This window comes from Aquila chrysaetos, chromosome 6 (genome assembly GCF_900496995.4).
Source record: "Aquila chrysaetos chrysaetos chromosome 6, bAquChr1.4, whole genome shotgun sequence".
NCBI lineage: Eukaryota > Metazoa > Chordata > Aves > Accipitriformes > Accipitridae > Aquila > Aquila chrysaetos.
The window spans coordinates 45,427,109-45,454,550 of NC_044009.1; the positions used below are offsets into that span (position 1 = coordinate 45,427,109).

A 27,442-nucleotide genomic window follows, 5' to 3' on the forward strand; every position below is an offset into this window, starting at 1 on the left:
CAAATAAAGCATGTTGTTGGCATTTCCTAGTGACAGTTAGAATTTTGTAGGCATTTCCAAGTTTTGTGGGATGGCTGGCAGTGGCCAGGATAGAGGAGAAATGCTGGACTATAAAAGGAGAAAGATTTAAGTAAGTGCTCAGGTGCAGAAAAAAAGGCAAAGACCTATTCAACAGAAGAATAGGCAAAATCTGGAAGGGTGGAGAAGGAAGCCCCCTCTACTCTACCAGACATTTGCATGTATTTAAAATCCTTCCCAATAAAGTTCATAATGAATTTAATTCAGTCCCCTATGGCCCAGAGGAATGTTCTGAGTAATAAAAAAGTATTGCTAAGGGACAGATGACTGCCAAACTCCTATTCTGTTCCAGCAATGCATATTTATATTATTGGCACTTAAACACTAGGTTTATTTTACTACATAAATGATCCTTTGCCACATACTAAGAATTAATACTGTAAGATCCACTTCTGGGAAGTTACAATAACAATTCCCAAATTTAAATCAGTTAAATTTGTATGCTTTATTTTTAAAGAGGTTTGGGGTGGGTTTTTTTTTTCAGATTAAAATAGTAGTTGAATGTGGTAATTCCTGGTTTTGGTAAACTATTTTGTGGCTGGTTTATGGCTTAGCTTTTTAAAGTGGTTTTAGTCAAGGATCTTTTCATGCCCCCCTTTTTTTTTTTTATTGTTACCTTGAAATATCTACATCAATGTTAAATGAATTGTAAGCTCACTTAAAGGTTGAGATGTATTCACTTACACATAGTCAGCTAGGTAACACAAGGGCTCCTGGCTTCTGTTGCAATGGTCTAATGCACTTTTGATGATTAAACAGAGTGATTCAAACGTGTGTTGGAAACTCCAAGCACCAGTGATGGAGGTCACTGGACCACAGCATTACTTTGTTTATAAACATCATTATTCCATGGAAGATAAATCTCGGCTCTCATCTAGTGTGTCACTTCAGTGCAGTAGTCAGGAAAATGGAAAAAAAAAAAAAGGAGCTACTAATTTTTTTCACTTTAATAAGAAGGAGTGGAAGGGAAAGTTGGGTATGAGATGAAATGGGAAGGAGTTTAATTCCTAGCAGGCAGCAAGCTCAAGGGAAAAATGCAGCAGTACTGGTGTAAGACACAGTTTGGTTTACATTCAAGCTGATACAATGTTGTTTAAGCACCTTCTGCACATTACAGTACAACACAAACTTCTACAGCCTGTGTACAAGTTCAAATTCATGGCAGCAGTAATTCAGTCAAAATATTTAATGCCAAGGTCTGAACATAAAGCTTTTCTTCTGATGCGCTTCAGTTTACTTCATACCTCCATGTCAAGTGTGAACAGTTGGAAAAAATATTGTGAATTTGTCAGCATGTTTATTTACATGGTGCATCTCCTTTGAATCCACAAGCATTTTTTTCAAGTGTAAAAATGAACAATTACTCATCCCAGGAAAACAAGAAAGTTTTACAGACATCTCCTCCCACTCCCCAAAAGACTAACCTCACCGCACTGCGCAAGGGCACAAACAGCTCATTTTTCACTTGCTGTACACACAACAAAATATTCAGTTCCCCGGAACAGAAGTGTCTGAAGAATATAAGGGGGAATCTTAAGCATTTGGCAGTTTGAACTAAAAAGAAAGGTCAATGGCAAAGAATTCAGATACAAGCAAAAAATCAGACCTCTCAGAGCACTGCATTTGAGCTTTAAAACTGAATGCAGGCGTTGTTTGCTCACAGTGTTTCACAGCAGCATTCATAATTTAGGAAACTATTAACCAGCATGATGAAGTACCCTGTTTCTAACTAAGAACAAAAAAAATTACACTGTAGAGCTTATTTTCTTTTCCCTTGAAAGAGATAATCTGGCAAAATTTGACAAGAATTCTGCAGACCTGGGTTTGTGGGCTTTGCATTTAAGTTGCACGGGAGAAAAAGCCACAATGGAGCAGCAGCATCCTTTGGCTGCCTTTTTATAAGGCCTGTCACAAGTCACTGCTCAGGGCTCCTTATTTTCTGTTGGTCTGTGCCAGGACTGCTATCCCTGTATTTGTTATGCTGACAGCAGAGAAACAAAGCACTGAAGGCTAGAAAATTTGCAGGACCAATACAAAATTCAGATCAGCTTTTGACAGAAACACAACAGGTACTGAAAAATGAGGCAAGAAGGCAGGGGAAGAGTAGCAAAGAGAGCACAGCAAAGGGGCATGGGGTTGGGTAGGAATGGGAATGAGAATAAAGAGGCTGTGGCTGAGGAGAGTTATGGTGGTTAAAGAACAGAAAATGGCAAAGGTAGATGCATTTATCACTTGCCTACTAAGAACAGCCTACCAGGGCTCTTAATCTAGTGCTATAAGTTTAAGATGCGCAACTTCCCCATCCTACCAAAATTACCGCGACACTGATTACCAAAGCAAATGATCAAAAAGACAACTTTTATTTGGTAGCTCATTCAGTGAGATCGTAAATTTGTTGATGTAATTATAGCTTTCATTAACAAAATTAATTTCTTAAAAAAAAAAAAAGACATTTCATACCTTTTTTTTGCTTGGGGGTGGTGGTGAAGAGAACTTGGACTCACCCTGTTTAAGCCCAGGCAGTTTCAAAGTTAGGAAAAATCTTTCTTCTCTTTTCTGTCCCCCTTCCCTGTTACATTCAGGTCTTCCCACTAGCGAAGTATCATTTTCCTGGCTTGAAAAATCAGTGTGCACTATTTCAGAGCTGCATTCCTACAGTGATCTGTTCAATAGGGGCAATCTGACTTAGTCTAGACAGGTAAGAATTAAAATGCTTCTGTTGCGAAAGGAGGCTAGACAGTGGAGGAGATTAATAATATAACAAAAGTCTACTGGAAGTGAAAACCGTGCACCATCAGGATACTCTCTACTATTTTGTGCCTCTGCAGCAGGGAAGCCAACCTGCAACTTCTGCTCCCTCTAAGTGTTCATATAAGGCACGTTTCCTGCGAAGAGAAAAACAAAGTGGAAATGGTAAACTGGTGGCTGTATTGCATTTCAGAAGTAATGCTTGGTGGGGGGAGCACTGAGAGGAATTATTTTGTGTACCTGGTATTTCACGCAAGATGTCAGGCTTTCCAGCGCTTACGTGCACCAGAAGCAGCGGATGCCAACAGGGCTCTTCCCCCTGCTCCGTCTCCTGCCTGGAACAGAGCCTGCTCAAGTTCACTAATACATTTCTTCAGGGCTGCCGTTTTGAAGATGGCATCAGCGCTGCTACTCTAGTGAGCGCCGGTCCACAGAGGCAGAATTTTCAGAGATCCAACACTTAAGTCACCCCCTTTTTAATGCTATTAGTGATGTAGCAACATGTATTTATATTTACATATAAATACAAAATGGTCAGATACCACATTTTTAAGCATAATTTATAATCTGAAACTGCTTACACTTCAATGACTAGGCTTGGGTTTTTCTCATTTACATTCATAATTTAATTCCACTGGAATTTGATTTTTAAGAAAGCCCAACATATCTTAATTACCATAAAAAGATCCATACATATTTTACTTAAAAATATCTTCTGTAAGAGGAAATTTACCAAAAATAACACGAAATATATTATTATGCATACATTTTCTTTTTTGTAAAGTACAAACAAGAATCTGATCTCTTCTGGGTATTGCCTGATCTAATATGGCTATAGGTTCTATTTATTTTGTTTGCTTTTCAAAGTAAAGGGAGAGACATAAGAAATGTAAGAACGCAAACCAAAATAAAAATGCATTCTTTCCAAAGATACAGATATCAATGAAAGAACACTTTGAAAACTAATAAATGACAATAGGTACAAAGAAACACTATCCAAGCACTATGCAGTCTTTTGTCAGAGCATGTGCTGCAATGACCTTGTAACAGTTATTAAAAACAACAAACAAAAAAATGCTACTGGCAGAAAAAGCTGTCAAGCAAAACACTGAAAAATTGGTACTATTTCCTAACAAGTAAGTGCAGAACTGATACTAAGTATTTTATGGGTTTTTTTCCCCCCATGTATGCACACCTCCTTCTTCCTCTTTCTGTTCACAGGACTGATTGTTGCAACTCTGGCAATATGCTGGATGCCAAACCAGGTTAGAAGGATCATGGCTGCTGCTAAACCAAAGCAGGACTGGACTGTCCCCTACTTCAGAGCATACATCACTCTTCTTCCCATCGCCAACACCTTCTTCTACCTCAGCTCGGTGGTGAACCCCCTCCTGTACAACATCTCTTCTCAGCAGTTCCGCAGCGTGTTTCTGCAGGTCCTCCGCTGCCACCTGACGATTGAGCATGCCAACAAGGAGAAGTTTCTCAGAGCCAACCTGAGCTCCAGAGCAAGGAGCAGCCGGTCTCTACGCCCGCTGCTCTTCATTTCATCTAGGCGCAATTCTTCTACAAGGGGCAATAACAGAGTTTTCTTAAGTACTTTTCAGAATGAGACCAAGCGTGACTGCAGTCCACAGAAACCAGGTCTTGAACCAACGGAGCCCAGCTTGGAAGTAGTGCTGCTAGAGACTAGCTCAGAGCCCAGTCCAGGCACACAAAACGGCCTTTGTGAACATCGAGTATGACTTCATAAGGCAAAGTTAATGATTAGCAACGAACTTAAAAAACATGGAAATTAAAATGACTGAGGAATTGGCTGCATCTTAAAAGGAGTAACACAGATGGACTTGTTTCCAGTTATGCAAAAAGAGCAGGAGTTCTGTATCCTGGTGCTGGGATATTTAAGTGCACACTGGAAATTCAACCTGCTAACTGAATTCATTAGCTGCCAAAAATATCAGCCCCCCTCTCCCCACAAACCACTGAACTTCCCTCACTGTTGACAGGGATTTGGAAACAAACAGAAAACAATTGCAGTGTCTTTGAAGAAAAGAGGAGACAGAACAAACTGTGTCAGGGCAAAAAACTTGCTTGAAGTTTAGCAATACAAAAACAAGAGAGCCAATTTAAGGAGCAGAACGGTGGTAATCACGTGTGCCCTCGGCACCACGCCAGAATTCCCCCTCTTCTTCGGCCGGGGTCCATTGCAGAGTGGAGTGTTGCAGCAGCTGATACAAACAGAGTTCACCTTCCCTGGAGAACAAAAGGACTGGTACCCAGCAGATGCTATCAGACACGCTGCTGAAGACGCGCAGGATTTACGATACATGATTCCTGTGACACAGAGCAAAGGTTACTTAGTTTGGTATGAACACGGTTTTGCTTTACAACACGATTCATGCTTGAAAACTGCTGCAAAACCAGTTTACATTTCCAAAGCAATGCTGGTGATTAAGTCAGACACCTCAACTGTGACATGGCTAACAGCTCTGCACTGCAGGAGAAGCACAGTCACTCTGGTTTGGATTTTTCTTTTATTTGATTCTGTTGGAACCAAAAATATTACAAACTTGATTTACATAATGTATATCAAATGATGCATTTTATAACCAGAATTCTTAATCTTTCGGAGTAAGCTGTTCGAATAGCTATAACTGAAATGCAGTTAGTTTGAAAATGACTTTTGTTTCTGTTGCTGAATATGGCTGAGTTGTTTAAGGTGTCTAAGTAATTACAATTTTCTATGCTGTTAATTTGTTTTTTCAGCATTTTTTTTTTTACTTTTCTTGTTCCTTTGGCACACAGAGACAAGTAGCCAAGAGTAAAAGGAGAATGACTATCAGCAAAACTTTCATACCGCCCTCCCCCCTTTTATTTTTTTAAAGAAAAACTAAAAGTACTTTCCAGGTAATCTCAGTTCTTGCTGTCTTTGAAGCTTAATACCCTCAACAACAAACATTTCCATTTGTACAGAAATGGCTTTTCTGAGTTGAAAGTCTTCCCTTTTAAAATGTAATTTAAATTAATCTAATTCTAATTAATAATCTAATTAAATTTATAATTTCCCAAATTGTTTTTACCTGAAAAAAGTACATTCTGATGCACGTAGCTGTTATTTTAAAATGGTTTGTAAAGGCTTTAAAATACATAGTTGCATTTTCCCCTGTCGTAGTGGAAAATGGTTGTGGCAGTTCCACCTCTCATTACTCTAAAATCTTCCTGCAAGTGATACAGTAGAAATTGTATGTTGGAAAAACTTAACACATAAATAGATAATGAAGGTTTGCCGATATTGCCTTGCGGTTACAGAAAGAGGTAAATATTTCTAAGGATAATAAAATCACTATTCCTTTTGAATATGGGATTTGCAAGACTTTTTATTCTTCTGAAGGGCATGGGAACAGGAGTCCCTTGGAGAACAGTCCCTTTGCACCCTGTAGCACGGTCCCAGAATGTTTTTAAATATGCAGTGATCAAGACACTTTTTGGAGGGAGTGAAGCAGGAATATGACCCGCAGGTACTGAACTTACAGATTCTTGTTCAGTCCCCGGAGACTCTGAAAATAAGCACTATGGCACCTGCACAGTCCAGCAGACACCTCTGCGGTAGCGACTGCCACTGCGCTACTAAGTGCCGTGTATAGCAGCAAAACACTGTTTGGGTATGCTCAGAAAGAAGGATTTCCTGTCTTCAGAGAATTTTAATTAAAGCAATTCTTTTATACTGTCACAACACTGATGCCATCCCAACAATGCGGGGGTTTCCCCATTTTGTGTTCTCCCTCTGCAAATCTAAACTCTGAAACGTGTTTTAAGGCTATCTATCTAGTTAAAATTTGGAAGAGAAGCCCTCGAGTCAAAGTTAAATCTTCCTCTGTCTCCAGTGAGCTTCAATCAATCAACACAGCAGGTAGAGCCTTTTCCCAAGAAGGAAGAGGAGCTACAGGCTGTTCTAGCTGTAACAGCAAAGGCACACCAATCAAGAGGCACAGTCTATATTACCATAGTTTGCAAAAAGAAGGGAGCTCTGTCTCTGTTGACAAACCACTGCTGTCAAGGAGCTCAACTGTGCTGCTACTGATCGGCTTACAATACTGAAATCTCAGCTGATGTTTCCCACAAAGACCTGGTCCTTTGTCCGTGGTTCTCCTGCAGTATTCCAAGAGCTGAGGCAGACGTGACCCTTCCCATGGCTACGATTAACTTTCTTCCTTCCCCTTCCCTCTTGAGAAATGAATCCTGTATCAATGGAGCTAGGTATAGCCATTGTTCTCCCACGTCTAATCCTGCATCTCCTCATCACATACTTCTTCCCTGCAGCTACAGCCACCCAAACTCAGCCATTCCTCAGTCTTCCATACGAAGAGCACTGAATCTCGACTTTCCCCGCAAAGACCAAGCCTCTAAAAAGCTTTTGACACTGGTGGACTTCCTATTCCCATTGTTTTATAGATCACTCTCTTCCTGCCATTTCCTTTTCACAGGATTCCTGTGAAGCCCTGTTCACAATTTGAACTAGTAAGTGATTTATTAGTTTAGGTCCCTGAAATATCATGTACTTTGCACTTTTCCTGTAGACAAGGAAACTAGAATTGTTCAGTGCTGTGAACAATTAGATAATGCCCTCTGAGGCACGGTTTTCACCAGGCAATTCTAGGAGACCTCTCCGGCAAAAAAAAAATTGAAGTCCTGCAGTTTAACACCACGTGTCTACAACAGCTCTGTTCTCCAGGATAAATTCCACAGAATCCTGAGCTCCTTCTGAAGTCAAAACAGAGTATTCCTGCACAGACCAAAATTTTACAACTCAAAGTTTCACGCACAGATGGACCATGTCCATGCCTAAATAGAGAGAACAATCTAACTAGTAGTAAAATCCCATTGCAATGCTTCTCCTGGGGCTTTTCTGTAAATATGTCTTATAATAGGAAATTCCACTCCCAAATGATTTGTTTATTCCCATTCCCAGCTCCAGTAATCTGAATTGTAACAAGACTCTTTACATAATTAAAAAATTCAGCACTTCTATCCATTTTCAATAGCTATTGGCTAAAGACATGCCCTTCACCTCCAAGTTTTTTTTCTTTAACTACTGATAGATTCTTTTGCGCTCGCAGATCAGCTGCTACCACATACTAACTGCTTTTTACAAACCATCAGGTATGAACTAAACTTGATCAACATAGAAGGGCTGTGCTTTTTCTCTAACTCTGCAGTATCCTTATAGCAAGATACAATGAAAACAGGCATAGAAGACTGATGGAAAAAAGAGAGAATGTTAGCACTATGGGAGTGACGTTTTTAAAACACTTCAGATGTGACTTCACTTTTTTTTTTTTTTTTACCATGGATGTGAAAAAGCAGTGACACTTTAAATAGTATGAATAAAAGAAAGGCAGGAAAAATACTCTTAAACCTTCTTCCTATCACATTGTGATTCCAGTTTAATTGTGGTAGGAAATAAACTAGTACAACTGACTTCCATGGTTTGATGCCAGGGACACTGCTCTCCTTGCTCCAGCAAACAGGTTAATGTACCCCAGTTACCACAGTTCACCCACTCAGTTCAGACAGGAGAGCAGCATCCTTTCTGGATTTTTCTCTAGAGATTTTTTCCTCAGACCCCTCTCTCGCAGTGGTTTGTTGAACTGTTGAGTCAGTTCTGAAACTACTTCTGAGATCTTCCTGAATCATTTGCCACCAGCAGGCTGAACTGCAGGCAGTTCTTCAAAGTGGTTATCTGCCTCGTAAGACTCATACCACAGACATAACTGCTAATTACCGGATATTCTTGCTTGAGCAATCAGCTTGATACATTCATTAACACATCACCTAGAAATATAATTGCAAACCTTTCTGGGAGCTTTTCTTCTACCTACCTCAGATTTTTCTGAGCTGCTGGCTAGGCAAGGAGACCACACGTTTTAAACTCTGCTTTTCCTGGGATGGGGTCATTCCCAGCTACCTACCTTCAACAGTTTACACCAGTGCTCAATTAGTATATTTACTAATATACAATTAGTGTATTTACTGCCCAATCTCTCGATGATTGAGTACCAAATAATTTGTCCTTTTTCGTGGATTCAGCAGCCCCCAACAGCGTGGGTTATGCATATGTGTAGGTACTATCATGATGTTTTACTATGAAGTACCTACTACTGACCAATTGATTCTCCTTCATTTTGGCTTCAAGGTTGTGCGGTTGGCTGAGGATGTAGTTCAAGTACTTTTAAGAAGTGAGGGGAGTACGCAAGGCTAGATAGAATATCTGTGTGATAATGCAGTGGTATTCCACACCCTCTCCTTCCACATACTCCTACTAAAACTACCTTTTTTAACCAAAAAAAAAAAAAAAAAAAGAGCTTTGGGCTTAAATTGGGCATTGAAAATTTACTCCTAGACTGAGCAACTTGCCTATCGTGACACCCCTCTCTTCCCCACACGTGATCGTACATTTAGATAGCATCAAGGCCCAAACTACTATTCCTGCAGGATTTCTGCCTTATTCCATGCAATGAAGTGATGGTATAAATCTCAAGGCTTTTCTACAGTTCCTGCTTGTCATATTGATTTTCTCACCTAGATCCATTCTATACACATGCCCCCCACCACTGCCAAGCTCAGCCTCCCCCCGCTTAGCTGCAGTCTAGTGCATCCGCACCCTGGCACTGTTTTGGCCACACGCAGATGCATTCAGTCTTGACAGCAACAAACAATTCATGCTACAATTTATTCAAATCCAGAAGTGAGAGTTCTTCCACCTACCCTGTCTGCAGAGCCCAGTACATGTTCTCTTGAATAACAGCTTAACTTGTTACTAGGACAACCAAAAAAGGTGACATCACACCTACTTCTTAACGCTGTATGTATGCAGAAGGCACCAGAAGATCCAAGCTTTTTCTCTTACTGCTTGAAAAGGATCTTATTAGGCACCTCTGATTCTTCTGTTATAGCAGGTACAGACAAAAAAGAACAAGTGTAAGCATGACTCTCCAACTTAAAGGCAACCATAATCCAAGCAGTGTGCAACTTTAGTTAGCACCTGTACTCTCAAGACCGTCCTTCAGCAAAATACAGAGAGACTCTGAAGCCAAAACAGGCAACTAGAATACCACCTCCCAGAGCAGCGACCTAATTTCTAAACAAGACAGTCACCTTCCCACCCTATGACCCGACTACTCTGAAACTGCTTTCTGCAATGGCACACCTCAGCAGCAAACCGCAGCCCTCTGCTTCACCCTAGAACAGTCTATGGCCTCATGGGCACAAAACTCTTAGCTCTAAGTTTGACTCCTGTCAAGTAGACGATGTCGCTTCACCCAATGCTAACTTTGCCAAGCCAAGTGGTCTATCTCACGGGCTATGACTGAACTCCTCATTTTAAAAGAAAGCTTTTGCTACAGTGTTTTTGTACATAGCCAACTTTGTAGGCACACATGAAGTCAGATTTGTTTTCTGCAACTCATTCCACAAATACTGCTTTAACAAAATCTTCTGCGCGTACCCTGAGTATGCCTGTTGCAATCAAATCTTTTGGAACATTAGAAGACAGTTTATGCCCAGCTAGGGTCCAGGAATGAGGCATCCTTGAGCAGTCACAAAACCGCCTTTTCAAAATGGGACGAGGAGTTGGGGGCATACACAGACCCATAGCTTCAGGCACATAGAAAAGTTTTGTACCTTAAGGTAAGTACGTAACTCAAAGTTAGCAGGCAGATCAAGACAAGCAGCATTCAGTCAGCGGCGAGGCCAGTAGAGGCAAAGGTAAGTCGGCAGCTAAGCGCTAGATGGAGGCGGACTGGGAGGTTCCCGAGGCCCAGGAGCGCCAGGGAAGAGCGGAGGGACCCGGCTGGAGCCGGCGGCTCTCGCCAGAGAGGCGGACGCGGTGTGGGCGTTGCCAGGGGCGTGGCGCGGCAGTTGGCGCAGGCCGGGCGCAGCCCCCGTCTTCCTCTTCCCAGCTGGAGAAGGCTACTCAAGCGGTGGGTGTCAGCCTGGAGGGAGACCCAGGTATGGTTGCCACTTGGGTGAAAGCCATTGTTAGGAAAAATGTGGCGACCCAGACAGAGCTCCCATGTCAACGTGCAGCTGTCCAGGTCTCTGGCTGCGGGGAGTGCCGGAGGGCAGCGGGGACACCTCTTGTGTGAGGTGTGACCAGGCGGACGATCTGCTCAGCCTGGTGGCAGAGATGAAGGAGGAAGTGGAAAGGTTGAGGAGTATCAGGGAGTGTGAGAGGGAGATAGATTGGTGGGCCCACACCCTGCCATCCCTGAGGCAGAGGCAGCAGATGGAGGCTCCGCAAGAAGTGGAGGTTCCCCTGCCCTCCTGCCACCAGGCAGGAGGGGACCTACGAGATGGAGGGGAATGGATACAGGTCCCTGCTTGGGGAGGCAGGTGAATCCCCTCCTGGTCTCCCTCACCTTCCCAGTTGCCCCTACGCAAGAGATACGGGGCTCTGGAACTTGAGGACCAGGCCAGTGAAGATCAGGGTGTAGATGAAGTCCCACCTAGGGAGGTGCCTAGGCCCAGTCGGGCAGTCCCACGCATTCTCACATCCTCTGAAAAAAGGAGGGTAATTGTCGTAGGCGACTCCCTTCTGAGGGGGACAGAGGGCCCAATATGCAGACCTGACCCATCCCACAGGGAAGTCTCCTGCCTCCCTGGGGCCCGGGTAGAAGACATTACCAGGGAACTCCCTGGTCTGGTTCGGACCTCTGATTATTACCCATTGCTGGTTGTGCAGGTTGGCAGTGATGAGATTGCAGGGAGAAATCCAAAGGCAATCAAAAGGGACTTCAGGGCACTGGGACGATTAGTGGAAGGATTGGAAGCACAGGTGGTGTTTTCCTCAATCCCTTCAGTGGCAGGGAAATACACTGAAAGGAACAGGAAAACACACCTGGTTAATACGTGGCTCAGAGGCTGGTGCCATCGGTGGAATTTTGGGTTTTTTGATCATGGGGAGATTTACACGGCACAGGGCTTGCTAGTGACAGATAGTTTCCAGCTATCTCAAAGGGGTAAAAGAATCCTCGCTTGTGAGATGACAGGGCTCAGAGAGAGGGCTTTAAACTAGGTTTGAAGGGGGTAAGGGATAAAACTAGGTGCACCAGAGATGAGCCTGGGGGCAGCATGCCGATGTTAGGCGTGGATTCGATAACCCAGCTCAAATGCATCTGTGCCAATGCACGCAGCATGGGCAATAAACAGGAAGAGCTGAAGCCATCATGCAGCAGGATAGATATGACTTAGTCGCCATCATGGAAACATGGTGGGACGACTCCCGTGACTGGAGTGCTGCAATGGATGGCTACAAGCTCTTCAGAAGGGATAGGCAAGGTAGAAGAGGTGGTGGGGTGGCTCTCTATGTTTGGGAATGTTTTGACTGTACAGAGCTACATGATTCTGATGACAAGGTGGAGTGCTTGTGGGTGAGGATGAGAGGGGAAGCCAATAAGACAGATATTGTGCTGGGAGTCTGTTACAGACCACCCAACCAGGTTGAAGAGATGGATGAATCGTTCTACAAGGGGCTGGCAGTAGTCTCAGAATCGTGTGCCCTTGTCCTCGTGGGGGACTTCTTTAACTTTCCAGACATCTGCGGGAAATACAACACAGCAGTGAGTAAACAATCTAGGAGGTTCCTGGTGTGTGTGGAAGATAACTTCCTGACACAGCTGGTAGGTGAGCCAACCAGGGGAGGAGCCTTGCTAGACCTACTGTTTACAAACAGAGAAGGACTGGTGGGAAATGTGGTGGTTGGAGGCCATCTTGGGCTTAGCAACCATGAAATGATAGAATTGTCTATTCTTGGTGAGGTAAGGAAGGGGGTCAATAAAACCACTACTATGGACTTCCGGAGGGCAAACTTTGGCCTGTTCAGGACACTGGTTGAGAGAGTCCCTTGGGAGACAGTCCTGAAGGGCAAAGGGGCCCAGGAAGGCTGGACATTCTTTAAGAAGGAAGTCTTAAAGGCTCAAGAGCAGGCTATTCCCATGAGCTGCAAGACGAACAGTCGGGGAAGACAACCGGCCTGGCTGAACAGGGAGCTTTTGCTGGGACTCAGGAAAAAAAAGAGAGTTTACCATCTTTGGAAGAAAGGGCAGGCAACTCAGGAAGAGTACAGGGATCTTGTTAGGTCATGCAGAGAGAAAATTAGAAAGGCAAAAAGCTCAGCTAGAACTCAATCTGGCCACTGTCGTAAGAGATAACAAAAAAATGTTTTTACAAATACGTTAACAACAAAAAGAGAGCCAAGGAGAATATCCATCCTTTATTGGATGCAGAGGGGAACATTGCCACCAAAGATGAGGAAAAGGCTGAGGTACTTAATGCTGCCTTTGCCTCAGTCTTTAATAGTGACACCAGTTATCCTCAGGGTACTCAGCCCCCTGAGCTGGAAGACAGGGACAGAGAGCAGAATATACCCCCCATAATACAGGAGGAAGCAGTTAATGACCTGCTATGCCACCTGGACACTCACAAATCTATGGGACCTGATGGGATCCATCTAAGAGTACTTAGGGAACTGGCAGAGGTCCTTGCCAAGCCACTCTCTATCATCTATCAGCGATCCTGGTCAACAGGGGAGGTCCCAGAGGACTGGAGGCTTGCCAATGTGACTCCCATTTATAAGAAGGGGCAGAGGGAGGATCCGGGGAACTACAGGCCTGTCAGCCTGACCTCGGTACCGGGGAAGATTATGGAACAGTTTGTCTTGAGAGCACTTACATGGCAAGTCCAGGATAAGAAGGGGATCAGGCCCAGCCAGCATGGGTTTACAAAAGGCAGGTCCTGCTTGACCAACCTGATCTCCTTCTATGACCAGGTGACCCACCTAGTGGATGAGGGAAAGGCTGTGGATGTTATCTCCCTTGACTTCAGCAAGGCCTTTGACACTGTCTCTCATGGCATACTCCTTGAGAAGCTGGCAGCTCGTGGCTTGGATAAGTGTACTCTTCACTGGGTGAAAAACTGGCTGGATGGACAAGCCCAGAGGGTTGTGGTGAATGAGGTGAAATCCAGTTGGCGGCTGGTCACAAGTGGTGTTCCCCAGGGCTCGGTGTTGGGCCCTGTTCTGTTTAATATCTTTATCAATGATTTGGATGAGGGGATTGACAGCACCCTCAGCAAGTTTGCAGACGACACCAAGTTGGGAGGCAGGGTCGATCTGCTTGAGAATAGGGAGGCTCTACAAAGAGATCTGGACAGGCTGGATCGATGGGCTGAGGCCAATCGTATGAGGTTCAACAAGGCCAAGTTCTGGGTCCTCCACTTCGGTCGCGGCAACCCCATGCAGCGCTACAGGCTTGGGGAAGAGTGGCTGGAAAGCTGCCCGGCAGAGAAAGACCTGGGGGTGCTGGTCGACAGCCGGCTGAATATGAGCCAGCAGTGTGCCCAGGTGGCCAAGGCGGCCAACGGCATCCTGGCCTGTATCAGAAATAGTGTGGCCAGTAGGACTAGGATAAGTGATCATCCCCCTGTACTCGGCACTGGTGAGGCCGCACCTCGAGTACTGTGTTCAGTTTTGGGCCCCTCACTACAAGGAAGACATTGAGGTGCTGGAGCGTGTTCAGAGAAGGGCAACCAAGGTGGTGAGGGGCCTGGAGCACAAGTCTCATGAGGAGCAGCTGAGGGAGCTGGGGCTGTTTAGTCTAGAGAAGAGGAGGCTGAGGGGAGACCTTATCGCACTCTACAACTACCTGAAAGGAGGTTGTAGTGAAGTGGGTACTGGTCTCTTCTATCATCGAGTAAGTAGTGACAGGACGAGAGGAAATGGCCTCAAGTTGAGGCAAGGGAGATTTAGGTTAGATATTAGGAAAAATTTTTTTACTGAGAGGGTTGTCAGACATTGGAATAGGCTGCCCAGGGAAGTGGTTGAGTCACCATCCCTGGAGGTATTCAAAAAGCAAGTAGACAAGGTACTCCAGAACATGGTTTAGTGGGCATGGATGATGGCTGGACTCGATGATCTTGAAGGTCTTTTCCAACCTAAATGATTCTATGATTCTAAGTTTTGAGGTGTGCTGTTACAACTTTGGCAGAATTTCTCCACTCAACTCTTTTACATTTGGTGCTTAATCTCACCCATCTCCTCAAGCAAAAGGCAGCAAACTGGCCAACAGTGGACAATCCATATTGTGGCACACACAACCTGCGAGAAGCCCCCAAAAGTTGTCCTAGCTCTAGCGTTAGCATACTTTCATGATTTGTATGTGATTTGTCTTGGGTGTTCTCTTAATGTTGTTGTTCATAAAGACAAGCCCGAGGACCATGTTTATGAACTGATACTCCCCCTTTGTTTTAACATCCTGAATAGCTCCAATTATCTTATTTCACTGAAACCTTCTATTTTCTGGTCTGAGTGAATCTGCAAGTTTTCCTTCTTGTTGTGTTTAGACTTGATGTCTTGTCTGCCTATCCATGCTTGCTTTGTGATTTCGATTATATATTTCACCCTTTATTTCTTGCCCTAAACTGTCACTTGGCTTACCCTCCACTTAAGTGAAATTCAGTACCCAGTAGGAGTTACAAAAGCTCTTTTGTGATGTCTGCTGAAATCTAAAATGAGAACTTATACTAGTGCAAGAAAAACACGTAAACATTTCCCTTTCTGAGGAACATAAAATATACATGTGACTATTTCTGGATTTTAGTGTACCAGTAATGTTCAAAATTGGGTTCAGACTACACACAAATAGGTTTCTAAATTATGTTTTCTAGTTTCCTTATTAGGTTTTATGCCCATCTTTTTATGGCTTCAGTGGTTTTGCTATGATAACTGTCTATTCCTTAGCTAGTACCTGTTCACATACCTCATACAGTGACAGATTGCCAAAGGTCCTATTGTGATTTGCTTTGTTTTCTAGAGAAAGTGGTAAGTATTTTATCTAATAAGGTCCTAAATATCTTAGAAGGTGACTAAATGTTGAAAAGCAATTATTCTTCTGACATTGTGCTTCCCCAAACAGTTGTGGGTTTAGTCAGATCATGTTTTTATTGGTTTAAAATATGAATTGAGCTTCTGCAACACAAATCCTTTCATCTACGATTGTAAATGCACTGTTAAATAAACAGTTTAAGCCAGTGTAAAATATAACCATATCCAACCATGTCCTCTGTGTTTCATTTTACACTAACTCTTCCTATCCTTGTCTTTTCCATGTTCACTCTAGAGCTCATGAGTGGTTTAAGTAATTTGTACCTTGCCAGAAATTTTATCATGAAATTTACTAATTGCCTTATAAACAGCTAATTAAATACTGTAAGCAACCATGATCAGTGTTTTCCAGATGAAAAAAACCAAGGCACTGAAATTAAGTACTTGAAATCTATTGCAAAGCTACGTCATACACTTCCAGATTTTTAATCCTGTGTTTTAAGACTGCAGCTATTTCATCCTGACCCCTCCCTTTGATGCATTCAGTAGACAAGATAAAAGCATATTGTGGTGGGTTGACCCTGGCTGGAGGCCAGGTGCCCACCAAAGCTGCTCTGTCATTCCCTCCATCAGCTGGACAGGGGAGAGAAAATATAATAAAGGGCTCCTGGGTTGAGATAAGGACAGGGAGAGATCACTCAGCAATTACCGTCACGGGCAAAACAGACTTGACTTGGGGAAAATTAACTTAATTTATTGCCAATCAACCACAGTAGGGTAATGAGAAATAAAACCCAATCTTAAAACACCTTCCCCCCACCCCTCCCTTCTTCCCGAGCACAGCTGCACTCCCAATTTTCTCTCCCTCCTCCCCTCCAGCAGTACAGGGGGACGGGGAATGGGGGTTGGGGTCAGTTCATCACACATTGTCTCTGCCGCTACTTCCTCCTCAGGGGCCCTTCTCCCTGCTTCCCCTGCTCCAGCGTGGGGTCCCTCCCACGGGAGACACTCCTCCACTAACATCTCCAACGTGAGTCCTTCCCTGGGCTGCAGTCCTTCACGCACAGACTGCTCCAGCGTGGCTCCCCCGCAGGGTCACAAGTCCTGCCAGAAAACCTGCTCCAGCCTGGGCTCCTCTCTCCACGGGGCCACAGGTCCTGCCAGGAGCCTGCTCCAGCGTGGGCTTCCCACGGGGTCACAGCCTCCTTTGGGCATCCCCCTGCTCCGGCATGGGGTCCTCCCCGGGCTGCAGGTGGAGATCTGCTCCACCGTGGACCTCCCTGGGCTGCAGGGGGACAGCCTGCCTCACCGTGGTCTTCCCCTCCTCCTTCACTGACCCGGGGGTCTGCAGAGGTCTTCCTCTCACATGTTCTCACTCTTCTCTCTGGCTGCAATTGCTGTTGCGCAGTTCCCCCCCCCCCCCCCCCCCCCCCCCCCTTCTTAAATCTGTTCTCCCAGAGGCACTACCACCGTCACTGATGGGCTCAGCCTTGGCCAGCGGTGGGTCCAACTTGGAGCCGGCTGGCATTGGCTCTGTTGGACATGGGGGAAGCGTCTGGCACCTTCTCACAGAAGCCACCTCTGTAGCCCTGCCACTACCAAAACCTTGCCACACAAACCCAATACACATATTCATGCCATTAGGCTCTTACAGAGTATATAGTTCTGTAAAAAAACAAACAAACAAAACCAACATACGCCCTCCCCCAACCCTACCTGGTTGAATTAGCATATTTTCATCATAATTTTCTGTGAAAACTTACTCAATATCATCACAACTCCTTCACACATTTGGCACTTTTAAAAAGTTGCACTTTTTTGCAGAAACTAATAGGAGGCTTTTGACAATGAAAGACTGGTCTCCGCACTCTCCTTCTGACCCTAACTGACATGACGTTGCAGAAATTAAAACATCTCAGAAGAAAACTGGACAATTGTTGACCGACAGAGGACAAGGGTTTGGATTACCGTGATATCTCTTTGTAAGTCATGCCTTCTAATTCTGGTACTGGAAATATGACTCAAAACTGCATCGTTAATAACATAAATAACAGCACAAAGTAGTCTTTGTCACTGCTTGCAGCATCACAAAGCAGACGCAAGGCATTAAACTGCTTAAAAATGCATAGGCTGAGAAAGTTAAGTACAGCTGCTAATGGTGGTATTATCAAATTTTTTTTTAAAGCCACAGGAGGCTACAAACCAGAAGTCAAAGCTCAGCTCTCACATGCATATCTAATTCTTTTGTTTTCTACTGTCCTTATTCGTTCCTCTGCTCATTAACGTAGACTTACAGTCAAGCACTAAAACATACAATCTTTCAAAGCTGGCTCAGAGCCTTCCATCATCTGTGCCTTCCTGAGACAAAGGTATCAAGATCTAAATATACTTGATCTTCTAGCAAGAGAGGTGAACTTGGACTTAATTTTCAGAATCCTGCATGAGCATTTTTCTTGACAATCTTATCTGCCAAAATGAGCTGGGAAGCCACAGTCCTTATGCCTTTATAAACATTAAAATGCTATACCCTTGCAGTAAGTCCCATAAATAATTTTACACGTGAATAGTCTTGTTGCATCCTACTAATTAATGTCCTTAGCAATTTCAATGGAATGGCTCACATGTTTACACTTGCATGCCAGTACCTTTGAAATCCATTCAGCTTTTATATCTTTAGCTATTTTCATGCTTACAGTTTTACAGCCTGTTCAACTTCAGAGTAGGATTTGCCTGGTTTTTATATTACTTTTTCCACATTCAGGTACTCATTGGTAATTTGGCAAAACAGGTTATATCAAGTTTTCAAAAAAAAATATCGAGACTACAAAGGAAAAATTGGAAATGAAAACAGTTTGGATTAATTAAAACACATTTGCCAATGTTTTGATACGGTCACTGGGAGCTAAGACAAGTGACAGGGTCAGGCCACAAGAAGTTTTTGGAAACACAGACTCATTTTTGTGTGAAATGCAACAGAAAACTCTTAAAGGATGTTTAAGAGACACCAGGCTGTGGGCACTGTATCCTCACAAAATTCATTTGTATACCTTTCATACAAGTCTGAGAAATAAAATAACATAAAAAGCTATTGTCCATGTCCTGTGAAAAATGAAATCCACTGGACCAGACACCACAACTTCCTTAAAATAATACAGCCCTTCATCACTTGGATCTTTGTCATGACTTTCAGGTCATAAACTGCTTCAACTGTTAACTCCACTGTTTCTTTCCTATATTTAAAGGCAGTCAGAACAGCATCTACTGCATACTGTCTGTAATTTCTCCTTAGCTGACGCACTTAGTTCTGTTCATCCCCTATGTGGCTGGAAGTTTTCTGAACAACCCAAGGATTGGAAGGAATTTACTAGTAACAAAACAGCTTTGGCATCTGAAAAAGTGCTTCTGAAAAGTAATATATCCGCAGCTCCAAGTTTTCAGCACACAGTGCAAATTAACAACGTATACTGTAAATCTTTTATTCAGCATCAAAAATGAACTGCATGTTTCCAATATTGGTTACTGTGTCTTCATTTCATTGGGTGCCTGGTAGCATGGGATATAATGTTATAGGTAACAACTGCCACAGGCCAAGGTTTTTTTTTTTTTTTTTTTTTAATCGTCAGTAAAGATTTATTATATTATGCTTTACTTTGATAAAAAAAAAATAAATCAAAAAATAAATCAAAAGTTCTTTTGATTTATGTTGATATGCTTTGACCAAGAGAGACAGTGTGGAAGAAAATAAAAATAAAAAAATCCCCCCCCAGCTCAGCAGATGTTTCTTACTGTTTCTAAACGGATACTGGGGATGCAGTTATTATCTATAAAACTTTAATGCTTGCAGTGACTCTGAAGACATTAAACTTTGTTTGCTGTTTTAATCATTTTGTCAATAAATGTACACCAGAGTATAATTTTCTCTTGATACGAGTATGCAATTAGTATTAGTACTAGTGGGTGCTATACATGAAAACAGAAAAAAGTATGTGCTTCTGTAATCCTTAACAGCCATACACGAAGCAACTTAATCATGGCAGCAACACAGTAAGATAAAAAAAATTAATAATCACAGGTAAAGAATTTACTATAGGCCAATTCATCACACAACTTAGATACTGTTTTCCTCTGCCTGATAAAATAAATGACTGGGAAACCAATACCAAGTTAAATAAATAAATAGAATTATAATTCAACAGTGAGATGATGATGTTCATGATGTTCCCGTGCACTACTTTTAAGCACACAATCACAGCAATTGCTTTAATTACACTGCAGGATTATATACTATGTAAATACATTAAAAGGACCATTGTAAACCAACAAGAAAGAGAAGTTTCTTATTGTAGATTAAGAGAAATAATGAGGTTGTTTCCCAATTCACTTACAAAGGAAAATTGATACACAAACTTAGTTTTATATAGACAGACATCTTAAAGTATCAGTCCTGCTACTGTAGATCATTTTTTTTTTTCCTTGCAAAAGTAAAAGTTTGTAAAAGTACATTCCCAACTATGTTAGCGCACAAGGTATATTGTTCAAAACATGCACATGGGCAGGTTTACTTACAGAGAGTTCTGAGAAATTTAGAGTGGCTACCTTTCTGGGCTGATTGTCTCATCCTTCATGCTTTATTCCTTTCTGATCTATTCACATTGTGAGTTTCATTTTGCCTTAAGTAGGTTTTAGATCAGCCTCACACTCAGATAGCTCTTGCCTTCAGTAAAAGGTAAGCTTCATTATTAGTATGTTTCCTATGATATATGTATAAAAGCATATATACATTATATATTTATCTACATATCATCAAGATGTTTCATCTGATCCCAATATACTGTGGGATTTCTTTGATCCTACATATATTCTAAAAATGAAGGAACACTGACATTTCTAAGTTAAAAGCTCATAGATAGGAAGGAAAGAGGCAAGTGGGAGAGGGGAATCTGCCATGGGTATTTCCACAAAGTATCTGCAAGTGGAATTATTATAAGCTAGAACTTTGATCCTTTGTCAAACATTTCACCTACACAGTTTTCAAACACCTGCTTGTTCAGTTGAAGAATGCACTAGAAACATATCCTTTACATTAATTTCTATGGGACAAAAATTACTTGGTATAGTCTTCAATGCCACTTCCCATTCTCACCATTCTTCCCTCTTAAGGAAGAAAGCACTGTTTGGTTTTTTTTTTTTTTTTTTTTAAGATTAAATTAATAAATTAGTTTGTAAGATTTGCATCACATGCAAAATACCGTCTTGTCTGTTTGTATCTCCCACTGGAACAGAATGTTAACGTAACTGCATAAAACTTGTTCTAGCAAAATTTTTAAATACAACTCTGCTTAAAGTAAAAAAAAATATTTTGTCATTTACTTGACAAAGTCTCCAATTCTGTACGCTGACAGATCCCCAAAGTGCAACTGAAATATAAACTGCCATAGCAAAGCGCGTGTTTGCAGGGGAGGCAGAATTATACTAGTTCCACATAATCACTTCATCAGATACATGCTTACGTACTGCTCAATTCTCAATTCATTTTAAGTTGTGCAATGGAACAAATTTCTACCCGATACTACAAACAGCTGAGATAACACGACTACCAATCTAATTCAAAATATTAGTGACTAATACCTGCATTCTTAGCTACTCACATCAGAGGCTGTCGCAGTAACAGCCACTTTTTAAGCTCTGGGTTAGGAACATGCCTATGCTGCTGTTATGTCTCACTTGAAGCCGAAAAGTACTTCCTAAGATTGCTTCTCCAGAAATTGAGATAATGTTCTGAGAGAACACAGTGACATTTAAAGCACTAATCCTAATTTTATAGCAACTGAAGAGGAGTGGTTTGTTTAACTATGATCAGGCATAAGGAACTATTTACAACATAAATGAAAAAAACCGCACAGAGTTGTAGTTCTCCACTGCGTTGTTCATAGAAAGTTTAATACAGAAAGAAAGCTGAGCCATAGAGCTGTCATCGCACAACTCAATGAACACTAACAAATACGTAAGAAAAAAAGTCACTCTCTACACGCTGGGGACTATATTGTAGGCACACCACAGAATGTAAGTCAGTGACCCCCTTGATAGCAAAACACACACACAGATTAATGCATGCTGCAAAGGAAGGGTGACTACATCAATAGGTTACTGATTCAGACCATGAACTTTATCTCAAAATATTGCATTTAACTTTTAAATAAGGTTTAGGAGAACTTGTAACGTTTTGCTCACTGACACAGCTGTATTTTATTAAGGACGAAAATGGGTTAGTCTAAAAAAATTACATTATACTCCTTTGACTGTATCTAGTCAAGAGGAAAAATTCTCATTATGAGATTGTGCTGTCAAATAAATGCAAATTCACATCTTTCATATTCTGGGTTAAAAATTCAAACTCAAGTCTATTATAAATTAAAATCAATATTTGAAACAATTCAGCTTTCCGTTTAATAGCAACAACCAAAAGAATCAAGTTATGAAATATACTGGTAGAAGTAGAATGAATTATTAAAAACTTGGGAGACTAAGGCATTTATATTACACACATTTAAATATCAATTAGGAAAAAAACAATAAAGGATGATGAACTGAATCATCTCTGTTTTACAACCAATCCTCTCTAGAATTGACTGAGGATAACAGAAACTAAGCTTGCAATGTAAGTTTCACTCAATTTGAAATAGTTAGGTTAAAAATTTAAATTTATTCACTAGGTAAAATTTACAATCTCTAAGCTTAAAATTAATAAGAACTGCATTTATAGAAGTAAATTAAATAAAATAGAACAGTGGTACCTGCTATGCACAGCATGCTAGTTACCTCCTAAAGGGAAAATCCAAGGATCTGCTCAGAGATGATATAAAATTGCACAGAAAAAACCTAGAAGTTTCTTTTAAGAGCTCCTTATTTACTGTATTGCAAACCAATTTCTTCATAGGAGTAAGGACAAATTATGCATCAACATAGGTCTCAAATCTATTAAAACAGTTCCTATTTACATTTTCAATGTGCCACAGTCACACTAACCAGACCGCAGCCTTGCCTGCTAGTCTGAGAAGAGATGCATGACTGAGTATCCCACCCTACACACGCAGCACACAAGTGCTGTCTCTTAACATATCTGCGGGTGCGTGCATGCACGTGTGCAAGCCCACTTACCCAGAAGACTTGCACTTCATTCTGTGAGGGGTTTACTTGGTTGAAAAACACTTTTCTAACACTCACCTGAAGGGAAGTTTACAGATACGTTTCTGGAAGGCTGATACAGTCTGAGGTTGTATTGAAATGAAAACATGAAGGAACCAGGGAAGATGTTAAAAAAAACCCCAAACCCACAAACAACAAACGAGCCACACCAAACAACTGTTAAGAACTAAATGAGAACTGACTTTTTTGTCTATGTCTATATACCATGTTTACAGCCCTTCAAATCGCCAAAGCGTCCGTTTAAACCTATTAAGAGTACTATAGAAGCTGTGGTGTGCAGACAGCAAAGCCTTCTAACATCCTTTGAGAGATACTTGGACTTTAAAAGTAGCTTGCAGGCCGTAACCATCTCTCATCCCACCACCCTTTTCAACTAAACTTGAAATAAAATACTCCAATAATATATAGCTTGAAAGAGACTAATTTTCCGTTAAACATATAGCTTTTTTCTCTACACTGAAGAGCTTCTAAATACTTTACAGAAATACAGTCACTGTGGATGGCATTACCTAGGATGAAACAAAGTGCCAGCAGTTCAGCTACTTTCAATAGGTAACAATTGTTATTATTTATCTACCATTCATAGCGTAGTGGTCTGAAACTACCAGCACAATCAGAACTAGCTGATTGATAAGCACTTTGAAAACACTAATGAATAGTTTCCTAATGCAAAGAACCAATGTTACTGTTCAAGACGGACGGCTGCACACATTTGCTAGGTAGAGAGGGATCCTGCTGTTACTGAAGGACTCACTGAGAAAGGACAGATTACAGCTTGACTTATATTGACAGCGTAACAGTCCTTTACATCAGTAAACTCCATGCTCTAGAGCACTGCCCTCAGCTGCAAGATGGGCAATCCCAGAAAGCAGCTTCCCCTTAAATCAGGGTTCTGAAGTCCCAACCTGCCCTCTGCTCCTGAAGCCTACCGCTTGGTACAGAGGTCATGCCTACGTTGAGGCACACTGGTGAGTTACTGCTCGCTTGCCCCTTTTAATGCTAGCGTCTTTACGGCTGTCTGCAGTAACAGCAGGATGCTGCACCAACTCCAACTCCCACGCACCCACTTCCCTGCCACCCCGTCCAGCCCTGAAGTCCCTAATAAAGCTGTAGTCTTCTACTCACGTAGATGGCTATGGAGCAACGTGGTGGTCTAAAAACCGAGACAGTTCTCTCTAAATCTCAAATGCCTTCCATGATGCTGAACAAAAAAAAGCAATTTATAACACAGCTCAAAAGACAACGGAGGCAAGATGCAGAATCACAGCTAGTTTCCTCTTGAACACATTTACTTCCAAATATGCTAACTTAATATTAATTACAGTAAGGTAAAAGCCCCCTTAGACTTAGAAAATGAGTATGGCAAATAGATCCATTTGTGCACTCCTCCCCCTCCCAAACTCCCCTAAATATTCTTTTTATCCCTCTCTCCCTTTTGCTTGGTATTTTCTTTTATGGATGAAAGCAAAGATGACTACACTTTCCTTCTCTTAAGATGAACCCTCAGAGTATATGAATTGCTAGAGTAAATAAAAGAAAGGAGGGAATTACTAATTTAATGCTCTTCCATCTCTTGGGGAAAAAGCCCATGTAATTAACTGTAATGAGATTAAACTAACTTGTTGTTATTAATTTCCCAGTGCTGGGAAACTAAATCTGGGACCCGCAAGATGTATATTAACAGCTTTATCAACACTTGGCTTGCATCCTTCAGTTTTTACACCAGTTTTAAAGGAAAACGATTTAACTTTGTTGAGTTGCAAAGTCACTCAGAAGAATAAGAAATTGAATCTGGTCCCTTTAGGTAGGAATACCAGGTTCGCCTGTAGCTGAAGACTGTGAATGGGTGGAGCCAAAAGCAACAAATGCTATCCAACACCACTAAACAGAAGTATAATTACTAAATTCTTACCAAAACTTTTTTCCATTACTTCTTTCTGACACATATCTTGAACATTCACTGTACAATTCACGATGAACTCTGGAGCAGAGCAGTCATTATTTAGCTGGAACTCCTCACACTGGTAGCACTGTATTTGCAAACCCAAACCTGGAACAGAGAGAATTTTGTTTACAATAATAATAGCAATAATATTAAAAAACCCAAACCAAAACAATCAACACGTGCCAGAAATCTTCCTTATCTTTCCCTCTTCACGTTTTGCTGTTCCGAACTACTGAACAGCTCAGCAAAAGTAGGACTTTAACAAAAATAACGTCAAATAAAGGTGTCGCCCGCTCAGCTGAGGCTATGCCTTGCGTGCTCAGCACCTAGTTAAGAAGCGGGCTCCTTTCCTCGGGGACCCCGGGGCGGACAGCCGGCTGTACCGCCGCTCCGGCCCTGCCTCCCCGGCGCGGCGCTGGGGACGCTGCCGCCAGCAGGCGGCGGGGCACCGGCACCGCTCGGCACCGGCACGGCTCCGCAGCCGCTGCCCCTCGCCCGCCCGGCCCCGGGGCTGCCCTCAGCGCAGCGGGCTAAAAACTATCCGCGCTTCGGGGACAACAACCCGGCTAATAGATACGCTTCGGCTCTTATCTGTGCCGACGGGTTTACTTAGCTACTAATTAATTACAAAGGATTTAATTACTATTTTGCCATGCACAATTACAGCTGCGGAGCATCCTTCACCTCCCTCCTTTATCATGCAAACGAGGTGCGCCGCACGGCTCCCCAGGAGCCGCTCCTCCCAGCCCTCCGCCGGGCCCCGCGCCGCAGCGCGGCGGCTCCCGGACCCCGTCGGGGAGCAGCGAGCGCCTCGTCCTCGCAGCGGGGACCCCCCGGCCCGCGTCTCCCCTCCGCTGGGAGCGCCGCGGCGGCGGGACCGAGCCCACTCCCCGCGGGGGCTGACCACCAACCCCACCGCCGGGGGGGAGGCGTGCGCGGCGCCGGCGGTCAGCAGGCGGCCTCCTCGGCGTCCGGTACCGGGTGCTGCGTGCGGGGCGCGCCTCGCCTCGCCTCGCCCCGCGGGCGGCCAGCACCGGGGACGCCGGGCCGGGCTGCGCCCTCGCCGGCGGCGGGGAGCTCTCCGGACCGCGGGCAGGAGGGCGGGCTCCGCTGCCCCGTTCCCGCTGAGCGCCCGGCGCCAGCTCCGTCGAGGGGCCGCGGGGGGGACGAAGCCTCCCCGCGGCCGCCGCGGGAAGCGCCGGGCAGCCCGGGCTCGCCGGAGGCGCCTCCGGGGGAGCGGCGCGGAGCCCCTTACCTGCGGCCAGACACAATCCCCAGAAAGTTGCAGCGAGGAGGAAGAGCCGCATCCTCCCGGAGCCGCGGCCGCCGGGCTGGCGTGCAGACGCGAAGGGGCATCAGAAGGAGAGAGGCAGCGGAGGCGCCGCGCACTTGTGCCGCTTCCCCGCCGCCACCGCTGCGGAGAGGCGCCCCGGGAGCAGGCGGCGGAGCCCGCCCGGCTCCCGCCCTGCCCAGCCCCGCGCCGCGCTCCAGCCTCGCCGGAGTTGATCGCCGAGACTGGAAGAAAACTGTACGGGAGACGAGAGCTGGGGGGGGGCGGCTCCCCCCTCCCTCCCCCAGCACCATGTGATGCCGGCGGAGCGGAGCGGGGCGGGGATCCCCGCCAGCCGCCCCGCGCGTCGCTTCGGCGATGGGGATAGAGAAAGTTCAGCGAGGGAGACGGACGCCCCCCCCCCCCGCTCCTGCCCCCGCACGCAGCCCGAAGCCCGGCCCGCACGGCGCGGCGGGCTCCCGCGACCCCCCGCCCGCCGGGGCGGCTCGCTCACCCCTCCGAGGGGGCGGCTGCCGGGGGTGGGGTGGGGGGGGGGGCACGGGCAGCCGGCCCCGTGCGGCGGCTCGCCCCGGCCCCCTCCGCTTCCCCGCCCACCCGAAGCCCACAGGTGGCGGCCGGAGCGCGCCGGTGGGGGAGTTACGTGCCGGGCCCCCAAGAGCGGAACGGCCCCGCTGCGAGGCGTCGCTCGTCTCCCCGAAACGCCCCGCGAAGCCCACCTTCCCCGCGAGGGACTGAGGGAAGGCGCGGCCCCTCACTCTGACGGCCGCCTGGAAGGGAATGCGAGCGTCAAGGAAAGGGGCGGGGGGGGGGGGGGGAACGGGCGCGAGCGTCCGCGCAGGTGTCGGCGCGGCAATCCCCTGCCGCCTCGGCGGACACTCGCTCGGTTCCGGAGCCGGCCGCGGCAGCCCCCGCCCGGGGCGCGTTGACGCCTCACCGGCGGCGGGGCGGGCCGGGCCGGGCCGGGCCGAGGCGGCGGCAGCCGTTGGCGGGGGTGAGCGGGCTGGCGCGGCGCGAGCGGCGCGGAGCCGTTGGCGGGGCGCGCGCAGGCGGTGGCGGCCGTTGGTGGTGGGGGGGGGCTGCGGGCTGAGGCGGCGCGAGGCGTTGGCGGGGCGGGCCGGGGCGGCGCGAGGCGGCGGCGGTGGTGGTCAGGGCTGAGGCGGCGCGAGCCGTCGGAGGTCCGGTGGGGGGGGGGCGGTGGGGGGGGAGATGCGGGCCCGGTGCTGCGGCCCGATCGTCGCCGCCGCCGTCGGGGTCTTTTCCGCCCCGTTTTAAGCCAGCCCGAGGGGTCGACTCGTTC

General features: G+C 44.8%; 2 protein-coding genes across 3 annotated transcripts in view; one reads left to right on the top strand and one right to left on the bottom strand.

Moving 5' to 3' along the window:
• GPR39 (G protein-coupled receptor 39) overlaps positions 1–4,571 on the top strand; it is an 82,388-nt gene extending 77,817 nt beyond the window's left edge. Inside the window, exon 3 of the mRNA XM_030016519.1 lies at positions 4,048–4,571. Within this exon, the coding sequence (XP_029872379.1) occupies positions 4,048–4,571 (524 nt within the window). The remainder of the gene's footprint in view (positions 1–4,047) is intronic.
• On the bottom strand, positions 1,011–26,472 carry LYPD1 (LY6/PLAUR domain containing 1). Of its 2 annotated transcripts, XR_003924005.1 has the most exons (4): positions 26,110–26,472; positions 24,822–24,959; positions 3,067–5,160; positions 1,011–2,963 (listed from the first exon to the last, which is right to left on the bottom strand). XR_003924005.1 is itself a non-coding variant. In XM_030018640.1 (3 exons), exons 1-3 carry the CDS (start codon positions 26,159–26,161, stop codon positions 4,925–4,927), a joined length of 426 nt encoding a protein of 141 aa, XP_029874500.1. In that variant the 5' UTR covers positions 26,162–26,472; the 3' UTR covers positions 1,011–4,924. The 2 variants fall into 2 exon arrangements, 1 of the variants encoding a protein (XP_029874500.1); XM_030018640.1 differs by having other exon boundaries at positions 1,011–5,160.
• Between the last annotated feature and the right edge of the window lie 970 nt (positions 26,473–27,442).

Bases quoted from the DNA above. Each gene is read 5' to 3' on its own strand.
- LYPD1 (XM_030018640.1), bottom strand. From the start codon at position 26,161: ATGCGGCTCTTCCTCCTCGCTGCAACTTTCTGGGGATTGTGTCTGGCC. The intron at 24,960-26,109 runs GTAAGGGGCTCC...TCTCTGTTCCAG, and splicing joins GGGATTGTGTCTGGCCGCAG to GTTTGGGTTTGCAAATACAG. The intron at 5,161-24,821 runs GTAAGAATTTAG...TCTGTGTCACAG, and splicing joins AGTAATGGAAAAAAGTTTTG to GAATCATGTATCGTAAATCC.